Source organism: Myotis yumanensis, unplaced genomic scaffold (assembly GCF_028538775.1).
Source record: "Myotis yumanensis isolate MYYU_CA2020_CCGP unplaced genomic scaffold, mMyoYum1.0.hap1 SCAF_16, whole genome shotgun sequence".
In the NCBI taxonomy this organism is placed as follows: domain Eukaryota; kingdom Metazoa; phylum Chordata; class Mammalia; order Chiroptera; family Vespertilionidae; genus Myotis; species Myotis yumanensis.
Window position 1 is genome coordinate 49,456,426 of NW_027223767.1, and position 26,646 is coordinate 49,483,071.

Below are 26,646 nucleotides of genomic sequence, written 5' to 3' on the forward strand. Positions count from 1 at the left end.
CTTCTGGCTGGGTTATGTGGCTGGAGGGCCTCAGAGCAGATTTCAGTGGCAATTTCAGTCTGAGGGTTGAGAGACGGGGTGACTGAGTGAACGTCATGGGGCCTCTCGTGTGGCCCCTCGCTACCCTCACACTCAGACCTCATGTCCGCCCGCCCCTTTCTCCAGCGTCCCCCGTAAAGGTCGTTGCTCTTACTGTTGCCGATAGTGAGGAGCATGTGTTGGACACCCGCCAGGCATCACGGACTATCCCGAGTGTGTATGTTCATTGCTGATCAGACCTCACAATAACCCACTGGGCCACTCATTTGGCAAATAGGCCAACAGAGGCCCAGAGAGGGTAACTGGGAGCGAGGGCCAACCCAGAAGGCAGCTGGGCGCCTCCGTGCGACGCTGCGGGCATGTCTGTTCGTGGAAGATGTCATTTTATACGTGTGAAACTTTAACATTCCACCAAAAATGGTTACAACTAGGAAATGAAACAGCAGAGTAGCTGCATACAAGGTGAACACACAAACATCACTTGCATTTCAACAATGAACGACCTGAAAAGAAACTTGTTTTCATTCTCTTTACAATGGTACATGCACAAAACACTGGGAAGAAGGAAAAGGGGGGGATGGCAGAGAACTGTGGACTGGCCTAGGGATGATGGGGGCCAGTGGCTGCTCCCAGCAAACAATCCCAGTCGCCAGTTCTCTGTGATTGGGCGGAGATCTGAGAGAATGCAGCTTTTCTGAACTTCATCCCTGTGCGTACTCCAAATTACATGACCTCAGGCTGGCTTCCCAGGATAGACACATCTGCTCCCCGTCTCTGAGCCCCAAAAGGAGGAGCCAGGTAAGGTCTGTTTCCTGAAGCTGCTGCTCCAATGACTACAGACTGCCCGAGACAAATAGGAAAGTGTGCTCTCCCTGTTCTGGGGCCAGAATGTGAAATCAGGGTGTCGGGGGCTGGGGGCCCCTGGCTGCACCCCTTCAATCTTCACGTGGCTCCTCTGCATCCTCCTGTCCTCCCGAGACTTCTAGGCCTCATCACCTGCCCCCACCCCCCCACCCCCCTTCACCTGCCCACTCCAGGCTGATCAGGTGGCCCCGCCCCCTTGTTGAGGTGCCTACTCTGGCATGATCACGTGGCCTTGCCCACCTGGCAGCTGACGGAGCTGCCTGTGAGCTGGGCTGAGTTGAGGGGGAGGTGAGCTGAGGGTAGGGACCTCTGCTCCCCCTCTCTGAGCCTCAGTTGTGGCATCTAGAATGTGGGCACAGCAACCCAGTTGCTGGCTCCTGTCTACCCAGGTGCTCCAGGAAGCAGAGGCCCAGCTTCATGGGTGGGAAGGCTGGGAGGTCAGGGCCGGGATGTGGGGTACCCTGCATCCTCCTGTATCTGAGGGCTCGGCAAGGTGGCGAGGCATCCCTGAGCCTCAAAGCCTGCAATTCCCAGGTGTCGGGGGCTGTGGTCCCTCGAAAGGCTCCCCGGGAGGGTCCTTGTCCTTCCTGCCTATTCACTTTCTGGGGGCCCCTGGTCGCATCCCTTCCATCTTCACGTGGCCCCTCTTTCGACCTCCTGTCCTCCCCAGACTTCTAGTCCTCATCACCTGGCCTCGCCCCCTGTTCACCTGCCCCTCTTCAGGCCAAATCACTGGGCCCCGCCCCTACCCTGTTCACCTGCCCAGTACTGGCTGATCAGGTGGCCCCGCCCCCTTGTTGAGGCGCCTACTCTGGTATGATCACGTGGCCTTGCCCCCTTGGCAGCTGGCGGAGCCGCCTGGGAGCTGGGCTGAGTTGAGAGGGAAGTGGGCCTGCCAAGGGGTGATGGCTGTTTTGCCAGCGAACAGAGCGGCCTTCAGCAGTCGGCAGCAGGCAGGCCTGAGTGAGGGTGGGGGTGCGGAGCCTGTGTAAGTCATTGCAATAAACGGAGGAAGGTGGCCACAGCTTGCCTTCCACCTTCCCTCTTTCCCCCTTTTGTACCTTCCCGGCACTTCCCCATCTGCGGAGTAATGTGGGTGCAGAGGGCTCAGCGTGTCTCAGGTCCGGGGTGGGGCGAGGAGGGTGTCAGTGATCAGTGAGGCAGTCTGCAGGCTCCACTGCAGAGCTGATCTGCTTCTTACTTCTGGATGTTTTGTCTGGGATCGGATTGGCCTTTGACAACACAAAACCACCTCAGTGGGGCTTTCAGATGCTCCTCCACCCAGCCCCCAGCCCCCCCTGAGCACCCACCCCAAGGGGCTCAGAGAAGCCAATGGAAGCTTAGGGGCTTGTCTTTGGTTAGTGTGGTTGGGAAAGTGCCATCTCGTTGGGAATTGTGTTGCCCAGCCCAGTTTGAGGCAGGTGGGTAGTGGAGAAGTTGGGGAGCTGGGAAGGAAAGGAGCTGGACAGGAAGGGAGCCCGACTGATGCACCCTCCATCCTCCGAATGCCTTTCTTCCACCACCACCACCCCTCACTTGCTCACACCATGCTCCCTCCCCGCAATCTGGAATGCTCTCCTTCCCCCTGCAACTCACAACCACTGTTCACACTCACGTCTTCTAGCCCCACGTTTCATATGAGCTCACTTCATTACCTTTACCCCAAGAGAAGTGTCATCGGATCCATTCATTCATTCAGTGGACCCTCAGCGCCTGCTTAGCCCCCTCCTCTCCAGCCCGTACTTTCCGCTGTGGCCGGTTTGGGTCAGACTTAGGATTCTTACACGATGTGGTATGAGGGAGGGCTGGGGGGGGGGGGGGGGGAGGCTGGGGTTATAATTCCCACTTAGTGGATGAGGACACCGAACGACTGGGTGGTCAAACGACCTGCCAGATCACAAGCCAATAAATAGCAGAGCCGGGCCTCCCCATCCAGGGCTCAGGACTCCGGGGCACTGCCAACACCTTGGCGTTTGCTCCGGATCCTGCCCAGCGCATGTTTGCAGACTCGGATCAGCGCCTTGGCAAGCGCCTGCACACGTTTATGTTACTGGTTGGCTAACTTGTTGGTTATTTCCCTCCTAACCCAGCAGACCTCAGGAATAGGGAGCCGGGAGCCGCAGCGCCTCCCACCGGTCGAAACGGGAAGGTCACACGCTCACGTTCGTTCGTCTCCTCGCGGCCCCGCGGCCCCAGCCCGGCCAGGGTTGCCAGGCAACGGGTAAACTCCGCGGCTGGGAGCCGTTTGAGAGGCGCTGGAGCGGGCACCGCGACTGGGGCGCTTCCCCAGCTTCCCGGGGGCAGGAGGAGCGGACCCAGGGTAAGGGCGGGCGGGGGAGGACGTCCGCGGCTGTGGAGGCGAGTGGAGGGTGAAGGCGGGAGGCCGGGGGCGTCCCCCGGGGGTGGCCCTGCCGAGAGGCGGATGCCGGGAATAGCGCTCTTAGGGTGCCCGCTCCGTTGGTCCTCGCTGCCCTCAATACCTCCGAGTCGCAGGGCCCTGCAAGTTCTAAACGCCTTGCCTCCGTACCCTCCACTCCCGGTCAGCTGGTCCTGAGACCATCTGCCCGGTGGGGGGGGGGGGGGGCGGGGGGGGGGGAGACCAAAGGTTTTACAGCTGAATGGAGGGGACATACAGCCTGGGCTGGGGTGGCAGGAGGCTGGGCAGGCGCAGCGGCGAGCTCGCTGATGAGAACGGAGGGGAGGGAACGTACAGAGACTGGGCGCCTATGGGGGGCAGGTGCTCAGCTATTCACCGCTTTAGAGCCGGGTCCTGGCTCGGTCCGTCTGGACTTAAGTGCCGTGACCTTTGACCAGGTTCTTAACCTCTCCCGGCGCCAGTTTCTTCACCCGTAGAATGAGATTTGTGGTAACTGTTTGGGGGGCTGTGGTGGGGGTTCACAGCGCCTGGGACCCAGTGGGTCTTTTTTTTTTTTTTTTTGAAATTTCTTTTTTTTTTTTTTTTTTTTTTTTAAATATATTTTTTATTGATTTTTTACAGAGAGGAAGGGAGAGAGATAGAGAGTTAGAAACATCGATGAGAGAGAAACATCGACCAGCTGCCTCCTGCACATCTCCTACTGGGGATGTGCCCGCAAGCCAGGTACATGCCCTTGACCGGAATCGAACCTGGGACCTTTCAGTCCGCAGGCCGACGCTCTATCCACTGAGCCAAACCGGTTTTGGCAACCCAGTGGGTCTTCATAGATTCGGGATCCGAGCCCTTTATCGGGTATGTGATTTGCAAGTACTTTCTTCAAGTCTGTGTCTTGTCTTCCTGCTGTCTTTTGAAGGGCAAACGTTTTCATTCCTAACGAAGTCCAAGTTATTGTTTTTTTCTTTTATGGACCATGCTTTTGATGCCGTATTTAAGAAATCTTATCCAAAAAAGCTTATCTTAATCAGGGTCATGATGACTTCCCTCTATGGCAGGGGTCCTCAAACTTTTTAAACAGGGGGCCAGTTCACTGTCCCTCAGACCATTGGAGGGCCGGACTATAGTTTTAAAAAAAACTATGAACAAATTCCTATGCACACTGCACATATCTTATTTTGAAGTAAAAAAACAAAATGGGAACAAATACAATATTTGTATTTGCATGTGGCCCGCGGGCCGTAGTTTGAGGACCCCTGCTCTATGGTCTCCCACTGTAGTGATAGAGTTTTTGCTCTCTCGTTTATGCCTGGGATCCCTTTTGAGTTCATTGGTGAGTGTGGTGTGAGGTAGGGGTCTGCGATCCTTCTTTTGCAGGTGAAGGTCGGGTTATCCAGGCACCATTTTCGTGCTCTGCTACCTTGTGAGGTGCGTTGGTAATTTTACCAAAAGTCAGTTGATCGTAAATAGAAAGGTTTTTATTTCTGAATTCTCAATTTCATCCCATTGATACAAATCAAGACAGCTAGTACAACCGCTGTCTTGATTAGTCAGAGTTTCAACAATGTTTGCTGAATAAGTGAAATAATGAAACTATAATCAAAACAAGTAGAAAGCATACAGTTGGCACTCATAAAACCTGCAAATTCCTAGGAAAATCTAGATAATTAGATTTTTTTAAAAAAATAGACTCGTTTTGGGTGCCCCAGAAAGCATTTGTGGGCACAAACTCTGGTACAAAGTTGCTTGGGAAAGTGAATTACTACTGTTGCATTTCTGTTGCAATTTTTTTTACATCTGTTTCTTAAGTTTAAATATTTGTCTATAGGTTTTTACTTAAATCAAGGGCCATGTCCCCCAAGCATTTTTCTACCAGGTCCCCTTATCATTCAAAGATTAGCAACACCTGCTCACAGGTAAGACCCTAAGCTCCTGGGAGTTGAAAGGCCTTCGGAGGTGAGTCCTATCATGGCGAGGCTCTTGAGAAGTTAACCTTCCCCCACGCCACCCCACCCGCAGCTTGCTTCCTAGGCATCCACACAGGCCCAGCAGCCTCACAGACCCACAGCCAGAGGGACACACTTCCTGAGAGTTAGGAGTGGCCAGCAGGTGGCAGCTCTGCTCAGCTCCATAGCTGACAGGCCCCCTCAGATGACCAGCCATTTAGGCCACTGGGGAGCATCCAGACCCCACAGCCTGTGGCTGTGACAGGGGTCAGAGGGGTCCAGGTCTCTTTTGGGGGTGAGTGAAGAGCAATCTGTGGACCTGCCCACTGCATTTCTGAGACTTCCACTTAGCGCCAGGGAGAAAACACTTCCTCGTGTTACATTGGAGCTCTGTGCTTCCCACCCTCCCAAAGTGTCTGGCCTCAGAATGACCAAGGTCAAGCAGCTGGTGAGTGTCAAGGCCAGAACTTGAAGTCCGAACCCAGCCCAATCCTTCTTTCCAGTTCCACGCGGTGCTGTGAATGTCCCACGTCCCGCATGGTTCAGGGTTCGGGACCTGGAGAAGGGGCCGCACGCAAATGAAAGAGAGGAGACAAGAAATAATAATTTGGAAATATTGGGGGCCAGGTGGGCAAGCCCAATGCAAGAGAAAGGACTTCCACTGGTGCCCAGGCCTCACCAACCTTTTATTCAATTTTGGATACACATCTAGTTCTTAGTTAGGCAGGTAACTGCAGTAACAGACAGACTATCTTAAAGGTCAGTAAATATTAGAAAGATTTACTCTGAGACTATTTGGTCAGGAAATAGCTTGAGCCCCTGTTGTCTGGACTAAACAATCGGTGCATCGCTCTGGCCCTTGCCAGGGCTCAAGGTTCACCAGCGTTCAGAGATCCTTGTTTACACGTCTCTGATAGTGAAGACAATGGGTGGCTTCCTGCACTGTGCCTTTCAAAGAACACATCAGAGAGGTTCTCAAAGGCCTAACGATTCTGCCTGCTGAGGGCCAGCCTTCTGGCCTCCTCGGGTGGACTCCCAGCCCTGTCCTGGGGCGGGTGACGTGGAGGGAGGAGTTTCCAGTGGGGTCCCCCAGAGAGTCCCAGAGCCTAGAACTCCGGAGTGGGTGAGCCTTTGGACTATTGTGTGGTTGAGGCCTCGACTCTCAAGTCAGTGTGCTGTGTGGTCAGGTCCAGTGACAGGCAGGGAACGCAGCCCAACACAATCACCATCGGTGCTTCCCCCTGCCTCGCCGTAGACATGTTGGCTCCGTGAAAACTGTACCAGCCTCACCACGTACAGGCTGGGTGATCGGACAAGGCCCTCTGAGCATCGGACTCCTCCTGGGGAATAAAATGGAGATGGTTCGGTCCACTTCAGAGGGCCATGGCGAGGACTGAGCAAGATAACGCTTAGCTCGCTGTCGTTACTCAGTACATGATGCTTTAAAATGCATACTCAGCCTCTGGACAAATCCCTAGAACCCCTGCCCTCCGCCAGATTGGGAACCTGGAGCCGGGTCCAGTGAGGCCCATGGGGACAGGAAGCAGCCAGGCAGGGTCCCTCACCAAACACCTGCCCCCTCCCCCTGCAGCTGCCAGCACCATGGAGATCGTGTACGTGTACGTCAAGAAGCGAAGCGAGTTCGGGAAGCAGTGCAACTTCTCGGACCGCCTGGCAGAGCTGCACATCGACATCCCGCCCAACCCCGAGCTGGCGGAGCAGTTCATGGAGCGGAACCCCGTGGACACGGGCATCCAGTGCTCCACCAGCATGTCGGAGCACGAGGTGGGTGTGGTCTAGGTAACTCCCTCCACCTGGAAGCCAGTTGGGGGGGCCCCGTGCAGATGCCGGGAGTGTGAGGCAGGATGGCACAGAGCCCCCCCACGATGCTCAGGGCCCGGCAGAGGGAGGGGAGGACCTGCATTGAGCAGCCCCAGGGCCAAGGGTGTGTCAATCAAGACATTCTCTCTCCCAGTGGCTCTGGCCTCACCTCTCAAATTCTTTCTAGAATCCTTTTAGGCATTTGGGACAGGGGGCGAGGTATTCTGAGGGGGCAGAGTATTACATCCACAGGCAACTGCCCAGCTGTGAAAACTCAGGGTTGCACCCTACCTGGTTTGGCTCAGTGGATAGAGCGTCGGCCCGCAGACTGAAGGGTCCTGGGTTCGATTCTGGTCAAGGGCACATGCCTGGGTTGTGGGCTGGATCCCCAGTGGGGGGCGTGCAGGATGTCATCATTGATGTTTCTATTTTTCTCTCTCTTTCCCTTCCTCTCTGAAATCAATAAAAATATATTTTAAAAAAAGAAAAGAAAAGTCAGGATTGCCCTAGAACAGTGATGGCGAACCTTTTGAGCTCGGCGTGTCAGCATTTTGAAAAACCCTAACTTATCTCTGGTGCCGTGTCACATATAGAAATTTTTTAATACTTGCAACCATAGTAAAACAAAGACTTCTATTTTTGATATTTATTTTATATATTTAAATGCCATTTAACACAGAAAAATCAACCAAAAAAATGAGTTCGCGTGTCACCTCTGACACGCGTGTCATAGGTTCGCCATCACTGCCCTAGAAAGTTCTGGGGAGAGGGGCTCTGAGGGCAGAGAACTGGGTCATGGTGCTGTTCAGATGCCCAGCCAGCTCCCCGCCTGTCTGAGCCAGGTGGTCAGCTCCTGATCGTGTCGGGAACTGTGTGAGGAACCAGACGGACGGAGATAACCCACGTATCACGTCCCAAATCAGCTGGTGGACGTCACATTTGATTTCATCAGAACACGTGGTGGTGGTTCTGATAACGCACAGTTCAAAGGAACGCCGTTGCTCGTGTTCCCGGGGCGAGCTGCTGTCACGGGGCCAGGCCAACTTTGTCCGTGTCATAGAGATGGCTGCCCGCACACCACGTTAGGGCCTCTGTCAGCAGCTGTGCCCAGAAGACTTGTAACTTTAGGGAGCGCTTCAAAACGCCAAGGAGCCGGGCCAGCACGGCTCAGTGAACCAAGAGGTCACGGGTTCGATTCCCGATCTCAGCACATGCCTGGGGTGTGGGCTCCATCCCCAGGAGGGGGTGTGCAGGAGGCAGCCAATCAATGTTTCTCTCTCTCCCTCTCCCTCCCTCTCTCTCTCTAATCAATAAAAACATATATTTTTTATAACATATTTTTTATAACATATTAATTTTTTAAAGAGAGGAAGGGAGAGGGATAGAGAGTTAGAAACATCGATCAGCTGCCTCCTACACACCTCCTACTGGGGAGATGCCTGCAACCAAGGTACATGCCCTTGACCGGAATCGAACCTGGGACCTTTCAGTCTGCAGGCCAACGCTCTATCCACTGAGCCAAACCGGTTAGGGCCAATAAAAACATATTTTTAAAAAATGCAAAGGAGGAGCAAGTGACTGATGAATGAGAACAGGGTCTCCACTGGGGGTGATGCAAAATCCTGGAACTAGATGGTGGTGGTGGTGGCACAACCCTCGCATGGCCTAACGCCACTGACTTGTGCACGTGAACTGTTTAAAGTGGTAAAATTGATGTTAGGTGTCGTTTACCACAATTTTAAAACACGGGGGAAGATGGGACGGTGGCACACTGCTAAGTTTAAAGGGCAAAGCCACCTCCATCCCCTCCTCCCTGCCACAGAGAACGGGCAGAGCCAACCCACACTCTTCCCTGGTTCCTGCGACATTGCACAGGGCGGGCGGAGGCGGCGGGCGCACCTCTCTCCTTTGGGCTCTTACGGAGCAGAAGGGTGCGACTCAGAAGTGGATTTTCCTGGGCCTCTGGCATCAGCTGCAAAGATGCTTGCTCCACACAAGGGCCCTTCCATGGCCGCCTGGACCCCCTGAGGACCAGAGACGCCTTCCTGGTACCGGAAAACCTCATGGCTTTGGCCAGACACCCCCTTGGTCCATCCTGAGCGCTCGGGGCTCGGGACCCTGGTGCGTGGAAGCGGCTAAATGCTCACACCAGGGCCGGGGTTCTCACCTGGGGCTCTCTCTCCAGGCCAACACAGAGCGATTCGAGATGGAGACCCGGGGTGTCAACCACGTGGAGGGGGGTTGGCCCAAGGATGTGAACCCCCTGGAGCTGGAGCAGACCATCCGCTTCCGGAAGAAGGTGGAGAAAGACGAGAACTATATCAACACCATCATGCAGCTGGGCTTGGTAAGGCTTCCTTCAGCCCCAGCGGTCAGAGCCCCGGCCGCCACTCAGGTTCCCCAACTGCATGTCAAGCCTAGATGTGCCTGGCCCTGTGCTCGGCTCCCGCGGCTACTCAGGGGAAGAACCATAAGGAGCCTTCTACCTGGGAGCAGGCACATCCACCACAGCAGACCGGAGGGGAAGGCCGGGAGGTGCAGGGCCGAACAGGCTCTGGGAGGAGTCTGAAAAGTGGCCCCTGTGGGCAAAGAGAACCCCAGAGAACCCCACCCACCAGCTTCCCACCACTAGGGAACATCCTTTCATTCAGCACATTTGGACCACGCTTCTGGTCTCTGCCAGGCACAGTAGAGATTGCAAAAATGAATTCCACATGCATCCTGCTCCAAAGAGTGTATAATCCAACAGAGGGCAAAGACAAATACAGAGCTATCACCACACCACGTAGAAATAAATGTTGTTAGAGGATGGATGACTTGCCATTTTGCCCCATTAGGAGAGAGAGTCCATTTCCTGCTGAAGGGATCACGGAAGGCTTCCTGGAAGAGGTGGCCCTTGAGCATGGGATTTTCCATGATGGACATTTGGAATAATGGGGAGGGCTTTCGGGGTGAAGGAACTGGAGATGGGTGCTATATGTGGAGTCATGGAGACTTCTGTTTGCCGGGAGCAGTGTTTCTTTCACCATTTTCTTTTCACTTTTGTCCCCAAGGAGTCTTTTTAGATATTTTCCTAATTGCCTCCCCCCATGAAATGTCGATGCCATAGGTATGCCGTACATCTGTGTAGGTACTGCATGTCTACCTGCGCTTTGTACAGGAAAAGTAGTATTATTTACCGCTAAGAACCAGTTTTCGCCCTGTTGGGGCGATGCTGCCTCATTGAGGATGCACGGGCTGAGGGTGGGAAAGGACCACTAGCTATTTCTCAGCCCTCCCAGACCTCAGCTCAGCCCGTCGGACAGCAGGGCCCCCCATTCCCGCTGAGAACTCCGGGTGTGCCCCCCTCAGATCATGGAGCACTGCGTGAAGCAGAACAACGCCATCGACATCTACCAGGAGTATTTCGATGATGAGGACGCGGTGGAAGTGACGGAAGAGGCCCCTTCCGCTAAGACCATCAATGTTTTCAGGTATTTTTTTAAAATTGATTTCAGAGAGGAAGGGAAAGGGAGAAAGAGAGAGAGAGAGAGAGAGAGAGACATCAATGATGAGAGAGAATCATTGATCGGCTGCCTCCTGCACGCCCCCTACTGGGGATCAAGCCCGCAACCCGGGCATGTGCCCTGACCAGGAATTGAACCGCTACCTCCTGGTTCATAGGTTGACATGCAACCACTGAACCTTGCCGGCTGGGCTTCGGGTATTTCTATAGTTAGGCAGGTGCTGCCAATCTCGGTCACCTCTGTGGGCGGGTGTCCTAATGTGACGATAGGGCATGTTTCCAAGATTCAACACCTGAAACCAAAACAAGGTGCAGAGCAGCGTGCAGAGAGCACCGCTTCGTTTGAAACACTCCTGGGTGTCTGTGCCTGTGTGCATGGGTACATGTATGTGTGTGTATGTGCTTGAATATGCAGGGAATACCGGGGATTTTGGAAGTGTCTAGCCGCAAAGGCCAACCCTTGGAGATTCATTTTCCACCAGAACCCCTGGAGGGGTCTGACCTCGGCGGAATGACGCATTTCAAATCATCCCACCCAACCCCCAGATGAGGAAACCGACCCCAGGGAGGGGGATGTGCTCGGAGCACACGGTGGGTGGGGACCCAGCCAAGGCTGGAACCCTGGTCTCCTGACTCCCAGCCCGAGCTCCTTCTCCTACAGTAGTGCTCCCAGGGAGGAGGGACGGGGGGGTCAGGGGGAGACACACACTGAGACAGCTATTTGTCCATTCCGTCCGTATTCTTCAAGGAAACAGTCCCAGTTTGGGGCCATTGTCTGTAATACTTAATTCTTTCTCACGCTCCCTTCCCCCCTTGCTCTTGAAATGAAGAGCTTTTTATTTTTTTTATTTTTAGAGCAATTTTAAGTTCACAGCAAAATTGATCAGAAAGAACAGAGTTTCCATACACACCCCTCCCCCCACCCACCCACACAGCCTCCCCCACTGCCATCATCAGCCCCAGAGCGGTAGGTACATTTGTCACAGTGATGAGCCAGCATGGACACATCATCATCACCCTGTCTGAATCTGTCCCAGGCTGCGGTAGCAAAAGACCATAACAAAATATCGTTAAAAAACGAGGCAGCTTAGGAACTACTGAAGTCTATTTGTCACCGCTCTGGAGGCCGGGCGTTCTGAGATGGTTGGGTTCTGTGTCTGACGAGGACCCACTTCCTAACTCAGTGACACCCACCTCCTCGCTCTGGGGTGAGGCTGCTCCCTGGAGCCCCATTTAAAAGGGCACTAATCCCATCATGAGAGCCCCACCCTCCTGACCCAATCACCCCTCAAGGCCCCCACCTTAATACCATCACATTGGAGATTAGGTCTCAGCAGATGAATTTGGGGCGGGGGCGGGGCCACACATACCTTCAGCCTATAGCACACCCCAGGTCCGTAGTTTACAGCTCACTCTGAGTTGTCCATTCCATGAGTTTTGACACAATTACCGTACACAATAGCTGCACTGCCCTAAGTCACCCGTGTCTCACCTATTTATCCCTTTCGCCTCCAAACCTTTGGCAACAACTAATTTCTTTTCCTGTCTCCATGGTTTCGCCTTTCCCAGAATGCCATGGCCTCGGGCATAAGTGTGCAGCCTTCACAGAGTGGCATCGTTTCTTTTTAATACTGAACAATATTCCAATGTATGAATGGGTCACAATTTATCCATTCACCTACTAAAGGGCATTGTGGTTGGTTCCAACTTTTAAGAATTAAGAATAGCTCGGCCAGTATGGCTCAGTGGTTGAGCGTCGACCTATGAGCCAGGAGGTCATGGTTTGATTCCCGGTCAGGGCACATGCCCGGGTTGCAGGAGGCAGCCGATCTATGATTCTCTCTCATCATTGATGTTTCTATCTCTCGCAATAAAGCTGCTGGAAACACCCATGTGCAGGTTTTGTGGGTACACACGTTTTGGACTCATTTGGGCAAATCCCAGAGAGCATGATTGCCGACTTCTCCATGCCCCCTTTTATTTTAACACTAACGGGCAATCAAGCCTCAGGCTCAGAACCTGCAGCAAGTGAAAAAGGCAGACTGGGATTTAAAACTTTGTTTCCATTGTTTTAATTTTTATTGTTAGCTTTTATTTATGGCTGGTGGGACTGGTGTTTCGATGAAGGGAGTCCTATAAATTTTGTTTTAAATAAATTTCTCTGAGCGGATGCTTATGCTTCAACACGTTTGAATATTTTAAAGAAAATCTTTAGTTAATAAGACATTTGGGGAGCCTGGCACTCCAGCTTTCTGCCCTTTGCTGCCCCCTAAAGGGACCCCCAGGAGATCAAGCGGTCGGCCACACACCTGTCCTGGCACCCAGACGGCAACAGGAAGCTGGCGGTGGCGTATTCTTGCTTGAATTTTCAACGGGCACCTGAGGGCATGAGCCACGACTCGTACATCTGGGACCTGGGTGAGGGGAGCAGGGGGAAGGCTGAGGGGCGGACTCGGCAGCAGGGGGCTCTCTCAGGGAGGGACCGGGACCAGGAGGAGGCCTCTCACTGCCCCCCTGTCTGGGGTTCAGGCTCAGCCTCGCAGTCAAACCCGGGAGCAGGAGACTCGCTTTATTTCCAGATCTGTAATCAGGGCATTCAAGCCCAGACCCCACAAAGTCCCGATTGTGGGCCCCCAGAGAGCGGGGCAGATAGAATCCCAGCAGCCTGAGAAGGGCCCAGGCCTCCCCTCTGCCCAGCTCTCCGGGTGCTTGTCCCGAACGCCGGGCCAGCGGGGGCAATGTGTCCCCTGGGGAGCACTCCAAGGGCAGAGCCTGGCAGGTGGGCGTCCGGCTCTCAGACCCCCTCGTTGCCGTCACTGTGAGAACAAGAGTGGGCCGTGGTTAGTAGGGCAGGTGCCGAGCAGCGCCGCGTGCTGCGGGGTGGGCCCCATGGTCCCCAGAATACAGACCAGGAAACTGCAGAAGCCAGGGGGGGGTGGGCTTCCGTAAAAACCGTAGGGCAAACTTCATTCCATTCCAAACCTGGGAAATGGACTCAAATTACAGTCACAGACACACAGTTCTAATTCCCCAAAACATAGCCAGATATTCGCCACCCTCTCCCCCAACCCAGGCCCAGGCCCAGAGGGTGCGGCCTGGAGAAAGGCTCGGGCACCCCCTCCTGTAGATGGGGTTGAACTGTTTGGCTCTGTCCTTTCCTTTCCAGGCCTGGTGGGATACGCACACACACACACACAACACGCACACACACACAACACACACACACACAACACACACGTACACACACAACATGCACACACACAACACACACACAACACGCACACACACAACACACACAACACGCACACACGCACAACACACACACAACACGCACACACACAACACGCACACGTACACACACATACAACACACACACTACACGCACACGCACACCACACACAACACACACACACAACACACACAACACACACATACATACACAGCACACACAACACACAACACACACATACACACACAGCACACACATACAGCACACACAACACACACATACACACGCAACACACACATACACACACAGCACACACAACACACACACACAACACACACACACACACATATCTATAATAATAAAAGTGTAATATGCTAATTAGACTGGACGTCCTTCCGGACAAAGCCGGGGCTGTGAGGGAAGCCAGTGCCAGCAGCCGGGGGATGGAAGGCCTACTCTTGCACGAATTTTGTGCATTAGGCCTCTAGTATATGTATATTTTCTATATATATATTCCCCCCCACACACACACCTCTGCTTTTCAGAAAGCCCCAACAGGCCCGAGACTGTCCTGAAGCCGTCCTCGCCCCTCGTCACCTTGGAGTACAACCCCAAGGACTCGCACATCCTGCTGGGAGGCTGCTACAACGGGCAGATCGGTAAGAGGGGTCCCAGCGCTTAACCAACGGTCGCCTGGATGGAAAGGCCTTTTGCACTGGACAAGCTCTGAGTCAAGTCATTATGGGCAGCCTTGCCAGGGGGACTCGGGGAGCCACCAGCCAGTTCTTCGGACAGAGACCCAGGGAGCTCCAGCGGCTCCCGGGGCTGCCAGGCGACCAGTTCCACCGGGAGACGGGGTGCTGCCTCTCAGGGCTGCCCGGGATGGGGAGTGCAGGCCGTGAGCAGGGCGAGCTCCGATGCGCCCAGACCCCTGTTCTCACAGGAGCGAGCGGTGTTATCCGATAGCGTCCGCGCTCTGAGGGCTGCGGCCTTCGCCTGGCGTTTGGAGTTCTGACAGTGCGGAGTGTGACAGCTCTGCTAGTGCTCTCATTGCTTTTGTGGAGGGAGGGCCATAGAAGAGGTCCATCTTCAGAGGTCCTTGCTGATCACACACCCAGAAAATGATTCTTTTTAAAAAAATGTTTTTATTGCTTTCAGAGTGAGGAAGGGAGAGGGGGCGGGATAGAAACATCGATGAGAGAGAATCATGGAGTGGCTGCCTCCTGCCCACCCCCGACTGGGGATCGAGCCCGCAACCCGGGCTTGTGCCCTGACCAGGAATTGAACCTCGACCTCCTGGTTCATAGGTCGATGCTCAACCCCTGAACCAGACCAGCCGGGGGAAACTGACTCTTTTGATTACTAATGAGATCGGACAAAACCTGCCCACATGGGCTCCGAAGGTCCCTGCCCACCCTCCACCTCAGGCCCTGGGGCAGCCTGTCTGTACCCCAGGCCAGACTCCCCGAGCAGGGAAAGGGTTCCCCACCCTCCTACCTTCACAGGCTCTTACCCTCCCTTCTTCCAGGAGCAGGAGCCAGACTGGCCAGGGAAGTTCTCAGGCTGCCCCTTGGCGCTCTGAGTCCCCGGGTCTCCCTCTCAGACCTGCGGCCTCCTTCCCGGGGAAGCCGCCGGGTTAGGGGGCAGATGTGGCTCCCATGGGTCTCCCTGCCCCATCGCCTGGGGGCCAGGCTCCAGCAGATGGAAGCGAGCCGCTCTGCCATGTTTTATTCAGGAGCCCTGCCTCACTCATTATCCATCACCCCTCTCGGTGCCGCTCCCCCAGCCCAGGCCCTGGGCCCTGCTGCCCAGTAGGGACCGCCACTGCGGGACCTCCTCTGCCCCCTGCCCTCCCCCCTCTTCCCCCCCGCCCCCCTCCCGCCATGAGCGCTGCTTCCCCCCAGCAGGGCAAGCTTGGCCGGTGCACAGTGCAGGGCAAATGCTTTAGACGTGGACTCCATCAGTCAGCACTTAAGTGTCAAGGACTTGGGTTGTTTGTTTTACAAAGTCAGCTTTCCTAGAAATGGCCAGTGCGGGGCGGGGGGCGGGGGGCGGGGGAGGTGCAGGGGGGTCCTCGCTGCTCATCATGAGAAAATGGAAACAGAATCGATTAGGACAAAAAGTAGATGAGCTTCTGGTCCTTCTCGGTAAAGCAGAAGAGGTGAAGCACTAACGGGAGGGAGGGAAGGGCGAAGCTCCCTCTGGGAGTTGTTTCCATCAGAGGCAGCAACGGCCGGAGGATGAAGGGGAAGGAGTTTAGGCAGCAGGAGAGGCTCACCTGTGTGCTCCTACCCCGGGCCTGTCCCTGGGTGCAGGCCTCCTCTCTCCCTGCCGGCCTCACTCCATCCCAGGCTCATCCTCAGTCTCACTTCCCTCTCCCCTCCTCCAGGAAGCCCTCCTTGACTACCCCTGTGGGCCCCCTACCAGAGAAATCACATCCCGGGCTGTATTTGCAGGTCCCCTTCCTGCCTCTCAGGGACAGTGTCTGTCCTAGTCTCAGCGGCCTCCCCAGGGCCCCGGGGGACGGGGGGTGCTCAGCATGCCACAGGGGCTCAGCAGAATGAATGAATGAAGCGCGCAGCCTGGGAGTCACTCCTCGGAGATTGTGTGGGGGCTTCAGGGGTGGCAGGAAACTCAGGCTGGTGGGAACCCAGCCCTGATTCTAAGAAACCACGTCCCTGCCAAACCAAGAGGAGCAGCACCCCTGCCCCTGCTCCCCCACAGCAAAGGAAGCCCGTGCCCTGTTCACCTGCCCCTCCTTTTCCTCCCGCCAGCCTGTTGGGACACCCGGAAGGGCAGCCTGGTGGCGGAGCTGTCCACCATTGAGTTCAGCCACCGAGACCCCGTGTACGGCACCATCTGGCTGCAGTCAAAGACGGGCACTGAGTGTTTCTCGGCATCCACAGACGGGCAGGTACCCACACGGGGGCAGGTACCCACACGGGGGCAGGTACCCACACGGGGGCAGGTACCCACGGGCGGGCAGGTACCCACAGGCCAGGCGCTGCAGGGGAAGGGGGTGGGGAGCGGTAATAGTTTCCTGGTTCCCCCTTGCAATCACCAGGAACGTTTTCTTTGCATCTTATTATTGAATTGAAAACTACGTAACACATGCGCACAGCACAAAACGCAACAGGCACAAAAGGGCAGCCGCCGTCCAGGAGGCACTGCCCACACCACGCTCTCCCACCAGGGGTGGTGTCTGCGCTCGGAGGCGTCTGTCTTCTCCCCCTCTGTTTGCGCGCCCTCCCCGGGGATCTGCCTTGATGTTTCACTCCGTGTATTTGGAGATAATTTCAGGGTTCATCAGCATTGCCCTGTGCCTGTTAGGGACGGCATCGGGGATGGCGGCATTTATTGCAGAGGATTTTAATATTTTGTTGTCACCAAAAAAATGTAGCAAAGCATGTATTTGCATGCACATGGTTGCACACATGGGCAGGTACATCGACGGCATGGGTCCCTGGCAGTGGGCGTGTGCATCTATAACATGGCTATAATGTGCCGTAGTGAGGGGGGCCTTTAAGAATAGGGACGCTGGGCCCACCGCTGGCGATTTCGATGCAGTAGGTGTGGGGGGAGCCCCAGCACCTTCATTTCGTGACGCCTGCCCATGACTCTGATGGCCAGACAGGTTTGAGAGGGACTGTCCACCAGAGCAGTCATTCTCAAAGCATGTTGTCCCTGGGGGCTGCTGTCTCACCCCCTTTGACCAGAGTGACTGACGCCAGGGAGTCGGAGGAGGTGAGGGGGCCGTCGGCCAGGAGACTCGCGGGGCCCCGGGTCTCACACCGCCCCTCCTGCCACCAGGTCATGTGGTGGGACATACGGAAGCTGAGCGAGCCCACCGAGGTGGTGATCATGGACATCACCAGGAAGGAGCAGCTGGAAAATGCCTTGGGGGCCATCTCCCTGGAGTTCGAGTCCACCTTGGTGAGTGTCCCTTCCTCCCCCTGGCCCCGTTTCTATCGCCGGGGCAGCTGGAGCCACGAGCGGGGCCGTGGCTGGTGTGTCAGATGCTTGCGGAGTCCGGGCTGCTGCTCACCTTGTGCCCTGCACAGCCCCCAGGAGCATCGTCCCAGACGCGGTGGTCTTTACAGCAGCGTTCCAGCAGGGGGCAGCAGAGCTTCTTGAAGAGGAAGCCATGCTCATTCCCAAGGAGTCACCAGCTGGTGGTGGGCGGGCGGGCGGAACCGAAGGCAAGCTTCAGATAGGACCAGAGTCCAGAAGCACCCACTTTATGTCGGCCTCGCGTGGGACCCTGGGAGGGTCACTTCACTTCCTGTAGGGAAGGAGGAGGTGCTGGAGAAGGAAGTGAGGTCAGAGAAGGCTCCTAGGAAAACCACAGCGCAGGCGTAATTACAGGATTTAGTAACTGGGAAGGACCAGTAAAACAATATCAAAGGTGGCCCAGCTGGTGTGGCTCAGGGGTTGAGCACCAACCTCTGAACCAGGAGGTCAGGGTTGGATTCCCAGTCAGGGCACAGGCCCAGGTTGCGAGCTCTATCCCCAGTAGGGGGCGTGCAGGAGGCAGCGGATCAATGACTCTCATCATTGATGTTTCTATCCTCTCTCCCTCTCCCTTCCTCTCTGAAATCAATAAAAAATATCTTTATAAAAAAAACCTAACATAAAATTTACCATGTTAACCATTTTTAAGTGTACAATCCAGTAGTGTTAAGTACATTCGCCTTGTTGTGCAATGGGTCTCCAGAACTTTTCATCTTGCAAAACTGAAGCTGAAAATAGTTGTGTGCCTATGAAACAACTCCCCGCCACCCCCCCGCCCCCGCCCCTTCCACTTCCTGTCTCCATGAATTTGACTCCCCAGGCACCTCCTTTAAGTGGGCTCATGGTGCTTGTCCTTTTGCGACGGGCTTATTTCACTTAGCGCCATGTCCTCGGGGTTCATCCACATGCTTGCCTGTGTCAGCATTTCCTTCCTCTTTAAGGCTGAATAATACTCCATTGTAGGGATGGGCCACATTCTGTTTATGCATCTTCTGTCGATGGGCACTGGGTGGCTTTCTGAGCCGCTGTGAATGATGCCGCCAAGAACTTGGGTGGACAGTGTAGCCGGTTTTGCAGGGAGCAGCTGGACTCACGTCTTATATTATTCATTTAATCACCTACTTGGTGAACGACATTCGGGATCTTTATGGCAGAACGCCTTGCGGACGCAATGGTGCTGCATGAAGAGGGCTGGTGATGAGAGATCCAGAGCTAGGAGAGTCGGGGGCCTCCCTCAAGCACGGGTCCCTCGAGCAGGTTCCCAAGAAGGGTGGGGTCTGGTGAAGATGGGAAGAGTGGGGGCAGCCCCCGAGGGGCAGCTGGGACACAGCCTGAGCAGAGGCTGAAACCCCAGAAGGCTGCTGGTCACGCCGGCGGAACCCCGAGCTGATGTTTCACGGAGCCACCCACCCCTGTGTCACCCCCTCCGCAGCCGACCAAGTTCATGGTGGGCACGGAGCAAGGCATGGTCATCTCCTGCAACCGCAAGGCCAAGACGCAGGCCGAGAAGATCGTGTGCACCTTCCCTGGCCACCACGGCCCCGTCTATGCCCTCCAGAGGAACCCCTTCTACCCCAAGAACTTCCTGACCGTGGGCGACTGGACCGCCCGCATCTGGTCGGAGGAGAGCCGCGAGTCGTCCATCATGTGGACGAAGTAAGGGGGGGAGTTAGGGGGGGAAGAGGGATGCAGGAGGGTGGAGGGGACGGAGGGGGCCCAGCCCAGCCTAGCCCAGGAGCGACCTGAACCTTTGTGTGCCCACAAACACCCCTCCACAAGCACCTGAGCTTATGCTAGGAAGTGGCTTAAAGGAGGAAAACACTCCAAAGCACCCAGATGAGTAATAATAACAGCCACAAGTTCACTTTGCTGACCCTCAAGACAACCCCAGGAGTCGGTAGCCTTGTTCTCGGGTCACCTGATTGCAGGTGTGAGGGAGCCGAGCTACCGGGAGCCAACGCCGTGTGCTCCTGGCCTCCACACCTTGTTTATCCATTTACCTGCCTATGGACACCTGGGCTGCTTTTGCCTCTGAGCTGCTGTGAATAGAGGCTGTGAACTCGGGTGGACAGGGTAGGCCAGTTTTGCAGGGAGTAGCTGGAAGTGGGGGAGGGGGATGGGGAGGGCTCTTCTAGACCCATGTTTTACATTATTCATTCAATCATGTACTTTATCTGTGAACACATTCCGGATCTTTCTGGCAACATGCTAAGAGGACACATGCTGTTTTCTGCAGCGGCTGCACCGATTGACACCCCCACCAGAGGGCTCCCTTTTCTCCGCGTCCTCGCCAACACCTAGCTTTTCTAATCATACCCATTACGCCAGGCGAGGTACTGTCGCCTCGTGGTTTTGATTTGCATTTCCCTGTTGATTCGTGGTGTTGAGCACCTTTTCGTGTGCCTGTTGGCCGTTTGCATAGCTTTTCTTTGGAGAAACGTCTGCTCAGGTCCTTTGCCCATTTTGTCATTGGGTGATGGGGTTATTTTATCTTTTTGCTATTGAGTTGTATGCGTTCCTTACATATTTTAGATATTAACCACCTATTAGATATATGCTTTGCAAATATTTTCTCCCATTTCGTTAGGTGGTCTTTTTTAAAAAATATATTTTTAATGATTTCAGAGAGGGAGAGAGAGAGGGACAGGCAACCCAGACCTGTGCCCTGACCGGCAATTGAACCATGACCTCCGGGTTCATAGGTCGATGCTCAACCACTGAGCCACGCCGGCCGGGCCATAGGTTATCTTGTATCTTGCTAGTCCTTTGCTGGGCAGAGGCTTTCTAGTGTGATGTGATCCCCGTGTTTATGTTGGTGCTTTTGTTGCCTGTGCTTTTGGTGCCGTATCCAACACTTCACTGCCAAGACCCACGTCAGGGAACGTTCGTTCCCCTGTGGTTTTTCCTAGGAGTTTTATGGTTTCAGGTCGGCCATTTAAGTCTTCAGTCCACTTCGAGTTGATTTCTGTGCATGGCGTCAGATAAGGGTCCGACTTCATTGTCCGCTGCGGAAACCTTCGAGACTCTAGCCCAGTGATGGCGAACCTTTTGAGCTCGGCGTGTCAGCGTTTTGAAAAACCCTGACTTAACTCTGGTGCCGTGTCACATAGAGACATTTTTTGATAATTGCAACCATAGTAAAACAAAGACTTATATTTTTGATATTTATTTTATATATTTAAATGCCATTTAACAAAGAAAAATCAACCAAAAAAATGAGTTCGCGTGTCACCTCTGACACACGTGTCATAGGTTCGCCATCACTGCTCTAGATCAAACCTCGGAGGAGCGTACCACTCTCCTGATTTAGTGTGAGGGGTTCTCTGGGCACATCCTTCCTCTAACTCCTTCAGCGAGTCCTGGGACTGGGGCACCTGGCCAGGTCCAGCCCCGCACGCCTGGCCCCTGCAGTGAGCTCTGGAGAAAGGCCAGTGGCCAGCCCAGGGGAAGGACCAACCCAGAGCCCTTCAAAGTGCAGCCTGTGAGCTGTGGGTGGGCGAGGTCGGCACGGCTAGAAGTCAGATGCAAGGAAGAACTTCCTGGCCAACAATGAGAGCCTGCAGCCCGGGAGGGGCCCGGTGAGCAGAGCTGTGGCTCCGTAGCCTCCCCGTCTCTGTCAGCCACAGTGGCCCCTGACGGGTGGCCCCGGCTGCCCACAGGTATCACATGGCGTACCTCAGCGATGGCGCCTGGAGCCCGGTTAGGCCGGCGGTGTTCTTCACCACCAAGATGGACGGGACCCTGGACATCTGGGACTTCGTGTTCAAGCAGTGTGACCCCGCCCTCAGCCTGAAGGTCACGCACACCCTCTCCCCATGCATCCGGGTCAGGGGTGGGGAACCTTTTCCCTGCCAGGGGCCGTTTGAATATTTATAACCTTGTTCACGGGACAAAATCATCAACTTAACAGTTAGCCTGCTCAACGTTTAATGAAGGCACCCCTCATGCCTTGGCAGGGCCAGACCAAATGATTCTGCGGGCCTTCTACAGCCTGCGGGCCAGACATTCCCCACCCTGATCTAGGCCCTCAGGCCCTGGTGGCATGGGTGAATGTGAGGCTGAAGGGTGGAGGTGGGGGGGTGTGTGTGTGTGGGGGAGACAAGGTGGAAGATGAGGCTTGGGAGGGAATGACAAAGGGCCCTGACTGCCAGTCTCAGAGTGTGCACTTCCTCCTATGGGTCGGGAGCCTCCCGGGAGCCAGAGAATCAGACTGAGGCTCCTCTCTCCGCCTCCACGTGGGCCTGCCTGGCTGTCCCCGCAGGTGTGCGACGAGGCCCTCTTCTGCCTCCGGGTGCAGGACAACGGGGGTCTCATCGCCTGTGGCTCCCAGCTGGGGACGACCACCCTGCTGGAGGTCTCGCAGGGGCTGTGCAACCTCCAGAGGAACGAGAAGAACACGGCTTCTTCTGTGAGTGCCCGGTGCCAGGGCCGAGGTGCCCTCCAGCTCACCTCCCCACCAGGGCCCTGCAGAGCAGGCCAGTCCGAGGGACACAGCTGGCCTCTCCCTCTCACCTCCTGGGAAATGGTGGACATCCTGTTGGGGGGGGGAAATGGGTGCTGGGGTGCTGGGGGCGCTGTGGGCGCTGGGGGCTGAGCTCCGTCACTGCACGCCCCCTTCCCCCCCGGCAGGTAGCCCTGGAGGCGCTCCGTGGGGCACACGATCCTGCAAACCCCTGGTGCTGGGACCTGGGAGGGCCTCCTGGCTGTGCCTGAGCCTGTGGTCCCACCTCTGAGCTGGTCCTTCATGGGCCCGGGGCCACCATATTGTACAAATCCAGAGGGCGCTCTTCACGCTGTCATCTATGTCCTTAGAACCCCTTAGAATTGAGGAACTCACCGTCCCAGCTCCCACCTTCTGACCCCAATATTTAGCCCTCTGTTCTTTATTATTATTATTGATTTTAAAGAGGAAGGGAGAGGGAGAGAGAGATAGAAACATCAATGACGAGAGAGAATCATTGATCGGCTGCCTCCTGCACACCCCACACTGGGGATCGAGCCCGCAACCTGGGCATGTGTCCTGACCGGGAATTGAACCTTGACCTCCTGGTTCATAGGTCAAGGCTCAACCACTGAGCCACGCCAGCCGGGCTAGCCCTCTGTTCTTGCTGTCAGCCCCGAGTGCAGGCCTCTTTGGGAGCTGTTGTGAGTAGAGCGAGGAGGACCCCGTCTGGCCCCTGTGCCAGGAGCCCCAGCTGCCACCCCCTTCCCACGGCCTCTCTGCCCCTGTTCGGCCCAGATATTTGAGCGGGAGACCCGGCGGGAGAAGATCCTGGAGGCCAGGCACCGGGAGATGCGGCTGAAGGAGAAAGGCAAGGCGGAGGGCAGGGAGGAGGAGCCACGGGAGGAGGAGGTCTCCATCAACCTGGAGGAGCTGGTCGCCAAGGCCGAGGAGGAGTTCTTCAATGTCATCTATTCGGAGATGAAGAGGAAGGAGACGGAAGCCTTGAAGAAGCCCACAGAAGTGAGAGCCTCGGGTGGGGCCCGCGTGGGCGGGTGGAAGGCGTGGCACTGAGGTTCTGCCTCTGTGCTGACCTCCTGGGTGACCTCAAGCAAGTCACCTTATCAGGCGGACCTCAGTTTGTCCATCTGGCAAACGGGAGGCATGAGTCCCTTCCTCCAGAGGAATCCAAGTCCCCAGGTGGGCGCGGCCTCCTGAGGGCAGGAGCCATGCTCCATGCTTGTGGGAATCCTCCCTCTCCCACCCCCGTGGGTGCCTGGAGCACCCACGTGACCAACTGAATGAGGGTCGGGGGCTAAGGGAGGTGGCAGGTAAGAGTGAGCCCGAGGTCCGTGGAGGGGCTGCGACATCCATGGTCTGGAGGGCAGTCTGGTGTCAGGGGTGTGACCTGAGCTGAACTCGTGTACCTGTGGCCTGGCTCTCCAGCACCCTCTAGCGGTAACAACTGGGCTGGCTGCTTCCCTTCTCAGGCCTTTCCTTTTCACTCAGAAAATAAGGAGATTAGCTCCCAAGAGTGTCTGGTCCCCTCCAAGGCCCTCTTCCACAGCGGGGACAGGAGAGGAGGCATTGTCCGTGTGGGCCGTGGCCTGAGAGACCCACAGATCCGATACCAAGATGGGCAAGTGCAAACGGGCAGCAGAGAAGGGCAATAACCAGGCAGCGCATGTCCATGTCCACCCTTGTGGGCGAGACCAGTGGCATCGTTTGGGGGCGTGGCCCAGTGCAACGTGAAGAGGGGGAGCCCTTGCTCCAAAAGTCTTGGGAATTTCAAGACAATGACAGCAGAACATGCAAGCAAGTGTGGGACCCTTGCCAGCACAGCCTCGTGTGCCCGCATAGGGTGCCCGCACAGGGTGCCCACACAGGGTGCCAGCACAGCCTCGTGTGCCCGCACAGGATGCCCACACAGGGTGCCCACACAGGGTGCCAGCACAGCCTCGTGTGCCCGCACAGGATGCCCACACAGGGTGCCCACACAGGGTGCCCACACAGGGTGCCAGCACAGGGTGCCAGCACAGCCTCGTGTGCCCGCATAGGGTGCCCGCACAGGGTGCCCACACAGGGTGCCAGCACAGGGTGCCAGCACAGCCTCGTGTGCCCGCACAGGATGCCCACACAGGGTGCCCACACAGGGTGCCAGCACAGCCTCGTGTGCCCGCACAGGATGCCCACACAGGGTGACCACACAGGGTGCCCGCCCAGGAGGCCGGCCCTGCTTGAAGAGCTGAGTGGCATGTTCCTGGGCGCTAATGCGTGGCCGGAGTGACGGAGGCTGGGTGAACACTCGGAGAGGAACCTGCTTCCATCTCTGGCTTCCCCCCCCTCCAGCCTCCCTCTCATGGGGTCTGGGGGGAGGTGTGATTTGCAGGCACATTTTTAAAAAAATATTTTTATTGATTTCAGAGAGGAAGTGAGAGGGAGAAGGAGAGAGAGAAACATCACTGATGAGAGAGAATCACTGACTGGTTGCCTCCTGCACGCCCCACACTGGGGATGGAGCCCGCAACCCGGACATGTGCCCTTGACTGGAATCGAACCTGGGACCCATGAGTCTGCAGGCTGACACTCTATCCATTGAGCCAAACCGGCGAGGGCTGCAGGCGCATTTTGTCTTCAGAAGGCCTTGGGTCTGAGTGGCCTTATTCTCACACTGCCTGTGTGTACAGGTGGGCGGGGCTCCCTCCATGTGTGGCGGAGGTGAGATTGGACCCATAGCCTCTGGGCTCCCCAGCCCTCCGAAGGCGATGCCCATTGGCCACCTCACAGTGCAGTGCGGTTCACACACACCCTCCTGGTGGGGGTGCCCCTCCTGGCAGCTGGGCCTCCCAAGGGGTCACGGTTCCCAGAACTCGGCCCCTCTCCTTCTCCCCCTCCCCACCTCTAGTCTCTCTCAGTCTCTGCAACTTGGCCAGCATTTCCAGGGGCCAAGCTTAGAAGGCCCTCCCCAGTCCTTACAGCCATTATTTCCAACCGCAGCCACAGTCATGGGAGAAATATGGGGAGGGGACCAGGGACGCTCAGGAGGAGCCGGCCGGGTCACCCCAGCAGCAAGCCGCAGAGCAGGGCTTGCACCTGAGCCTGTGGGGGCGCCCCCACTGCCCCCACTGTCCCCATCGTCCCCACCCGCTGGCTCTGAGCAGCCACCAGGCCCTAGTGACCACGGTGCTGGCACCCTCACCTCCGCCAGGTGGCTGCTTTCGGCCTCAGGGTTAAACGCCCCCGGGGGCAGGGGAGGCCTGGCCCCCGAACCCCGACACCTCCCCCCCCCACCATGATTCTGTGCTGTCTTTCTTTAGCAGAAACAAAGTCCAGAGGAGGCCGAGGAGGCGGAGCCTGAGGTCCATGGCCAGGGCGAGGACGAGGAAGAGGAAGAGGAGAAAGAAGAGGGCCCTGAAGAGACGCCACACTAAAAGGTCAGGCCTGCCTGCAGCCCCTCCCCCACAGGCGCCTCCATCTCCTGCCTCTTGGCACCGCCCTGGTTTTATAAGTGGGTGCTGATCTCCTTCCTGAAAGTGTCACTGGGGGGAAGGGAGGGGGAGCAAAGGGGCCTGAGCCCAGTCCTCACACCCCACAAATCGCTGGCCCAGGCTGACTCACTGAGCCCGGTCCCCAGTGACCCCTTGGAGGGAGGAGAGGGGCACACTCACCCCTAAGATGGGTGGCCCTGACCCCGCCACCAGGGCCAACCCCACTTCGGGCCTCACACAGCCTGGCCCTGCGCGTCCCCTTCAGCTTCTCCAGGGCTTTCCCGGCCATCAAGTTCCTTCACAAGCTCCTCACGGCCCAGGCGGGGCCTTAGACGGACCTGTGGCTGGGGGCCTCCTCTGACCCGCCCCACCCACAGCCGCATACATCCCGGGCCGAAGGAGTTCCACTCTGCAAGGCGTGCTACCTCCAGGAGGGTCGGAGCAGAGCAGATTAGCTCGGTTATTCTTGGGCTCTGCAAGCTTCCTCTGGTCTTAATGAAATTAAATTATAATTAAATGAATGATAACAGTGCTCACACTTACTAGTAGTGCTTATTACGCAGCCTGCACTGAGAGCTTTCCACATTATCTTGTGTCGTTCTTGTTACAAGTCCCTGGAAGGTTTGTTCTCGATTATCCGCACTCTGCAGGGGAAGAGGTGGGTCCAGGAGAGGTGGGGGCGTGGCCAGGTGACAGAGTGAGTGAGCGGCAGATGGACAGGAGGCCAGGCAGCTCCGTCCCAACCAGCTGTGGGCAGGCACTGGGCCGCCCTGAAACCGTGGCACAGCCGAGCGGCATTCGGCAACCATCTTCAGAAATGTCACAGGCCACCAGAAATGCCACAGGCAAGAGGGCGCTTCAGAGCCAGCCTTGTCTCAGGAGAAGTCCCCCACCACCATGCACTCTGTGGGTGTCAGGTGGTCCCTTTTAA

General features: G+C 56.2%; 1 protein-coding gene across 4 annotated transcripts; it reads left to right on the forward strand.

Annotated features, from left to right (window-relative positions):
• Positions 1 to 3,144: 3,144 nt before the first annotated feature.
• DNAI2 (dynein axonemal intermediate chain 2) lies at positions 3,145 to 26,239 on the forward strand. Of its 4 annotated transcripts, none has more exons than XM_070393206.1 (14): positions 3,145 to 3,223; positions 6,812 to 7,005; positions 9,227 to 9,388; positions 10,393 to 10,514; positions 12,822 to 12,964; positions 14,321 to 14,434; positions 16,550 to 16,689; positions 17,586 to 17,708; positions 19,219 to 19,442; positions 21,446 to 21,581; positions 22,048 to 22,194; positions 23,026 to 23,250; positions 25,545 to 25,661; positions 25,957 to 26,239. In XM_070393206.1, exons 2-13 carry the CDS (start codon positions 6,823 to 6,825, stop codon positions 25,656 to 25,658), a joined length of 1,833 nt encoding a protein of 610 aa, XP_070249307.1. In that variant the 5' UTR covers positions 3,145 to 3,223; positions 6,812 to 6,822; the 3' UTR covers positions 25,659 to 25,661; positions 25,957 to 26,239. The 4 variants fall into 4 exon arrangements, with proteins under 4 accessions (XP_070249307.1, XP_070249305.1, XP_070249308.1 ...); XM_070393204.1 differs by having other exon boundaries at positions 25,981 to 26,239; XM_070393207.1 differs by having other exon boundaries at positions 25,548 to 25,661; positions 25,981 to 26,239.
• Positions 26,240 to 26,646: the final 407 nt, after the last annotated feature.

Bases quoted from the DNA above. Each gene is read 5' to 3' on its own strand.
- DNAI2 (XM_070393206.1), top strand. From the start codon at position 6,823: ATGGAGATCGTGTACGTGTACGTCAAGAAGCGAAGCGAGTTCGGGAAG. The intron at 12,965-14,320 runs GTGAGGGGAGCA...TCTGCTTTTCAG, and splicing joins CTCGTACATCTGGGACCTGG to AAAGCCCCAACAGGCCCGAG. The intron at 17,709-19,218 runs GTGAGTGTCCCT...CCCCCTCCGCAG, and splicing joins TGGAGTTCGAGTCCACCTTG to CCGACCAAGTTCATGGTGGG.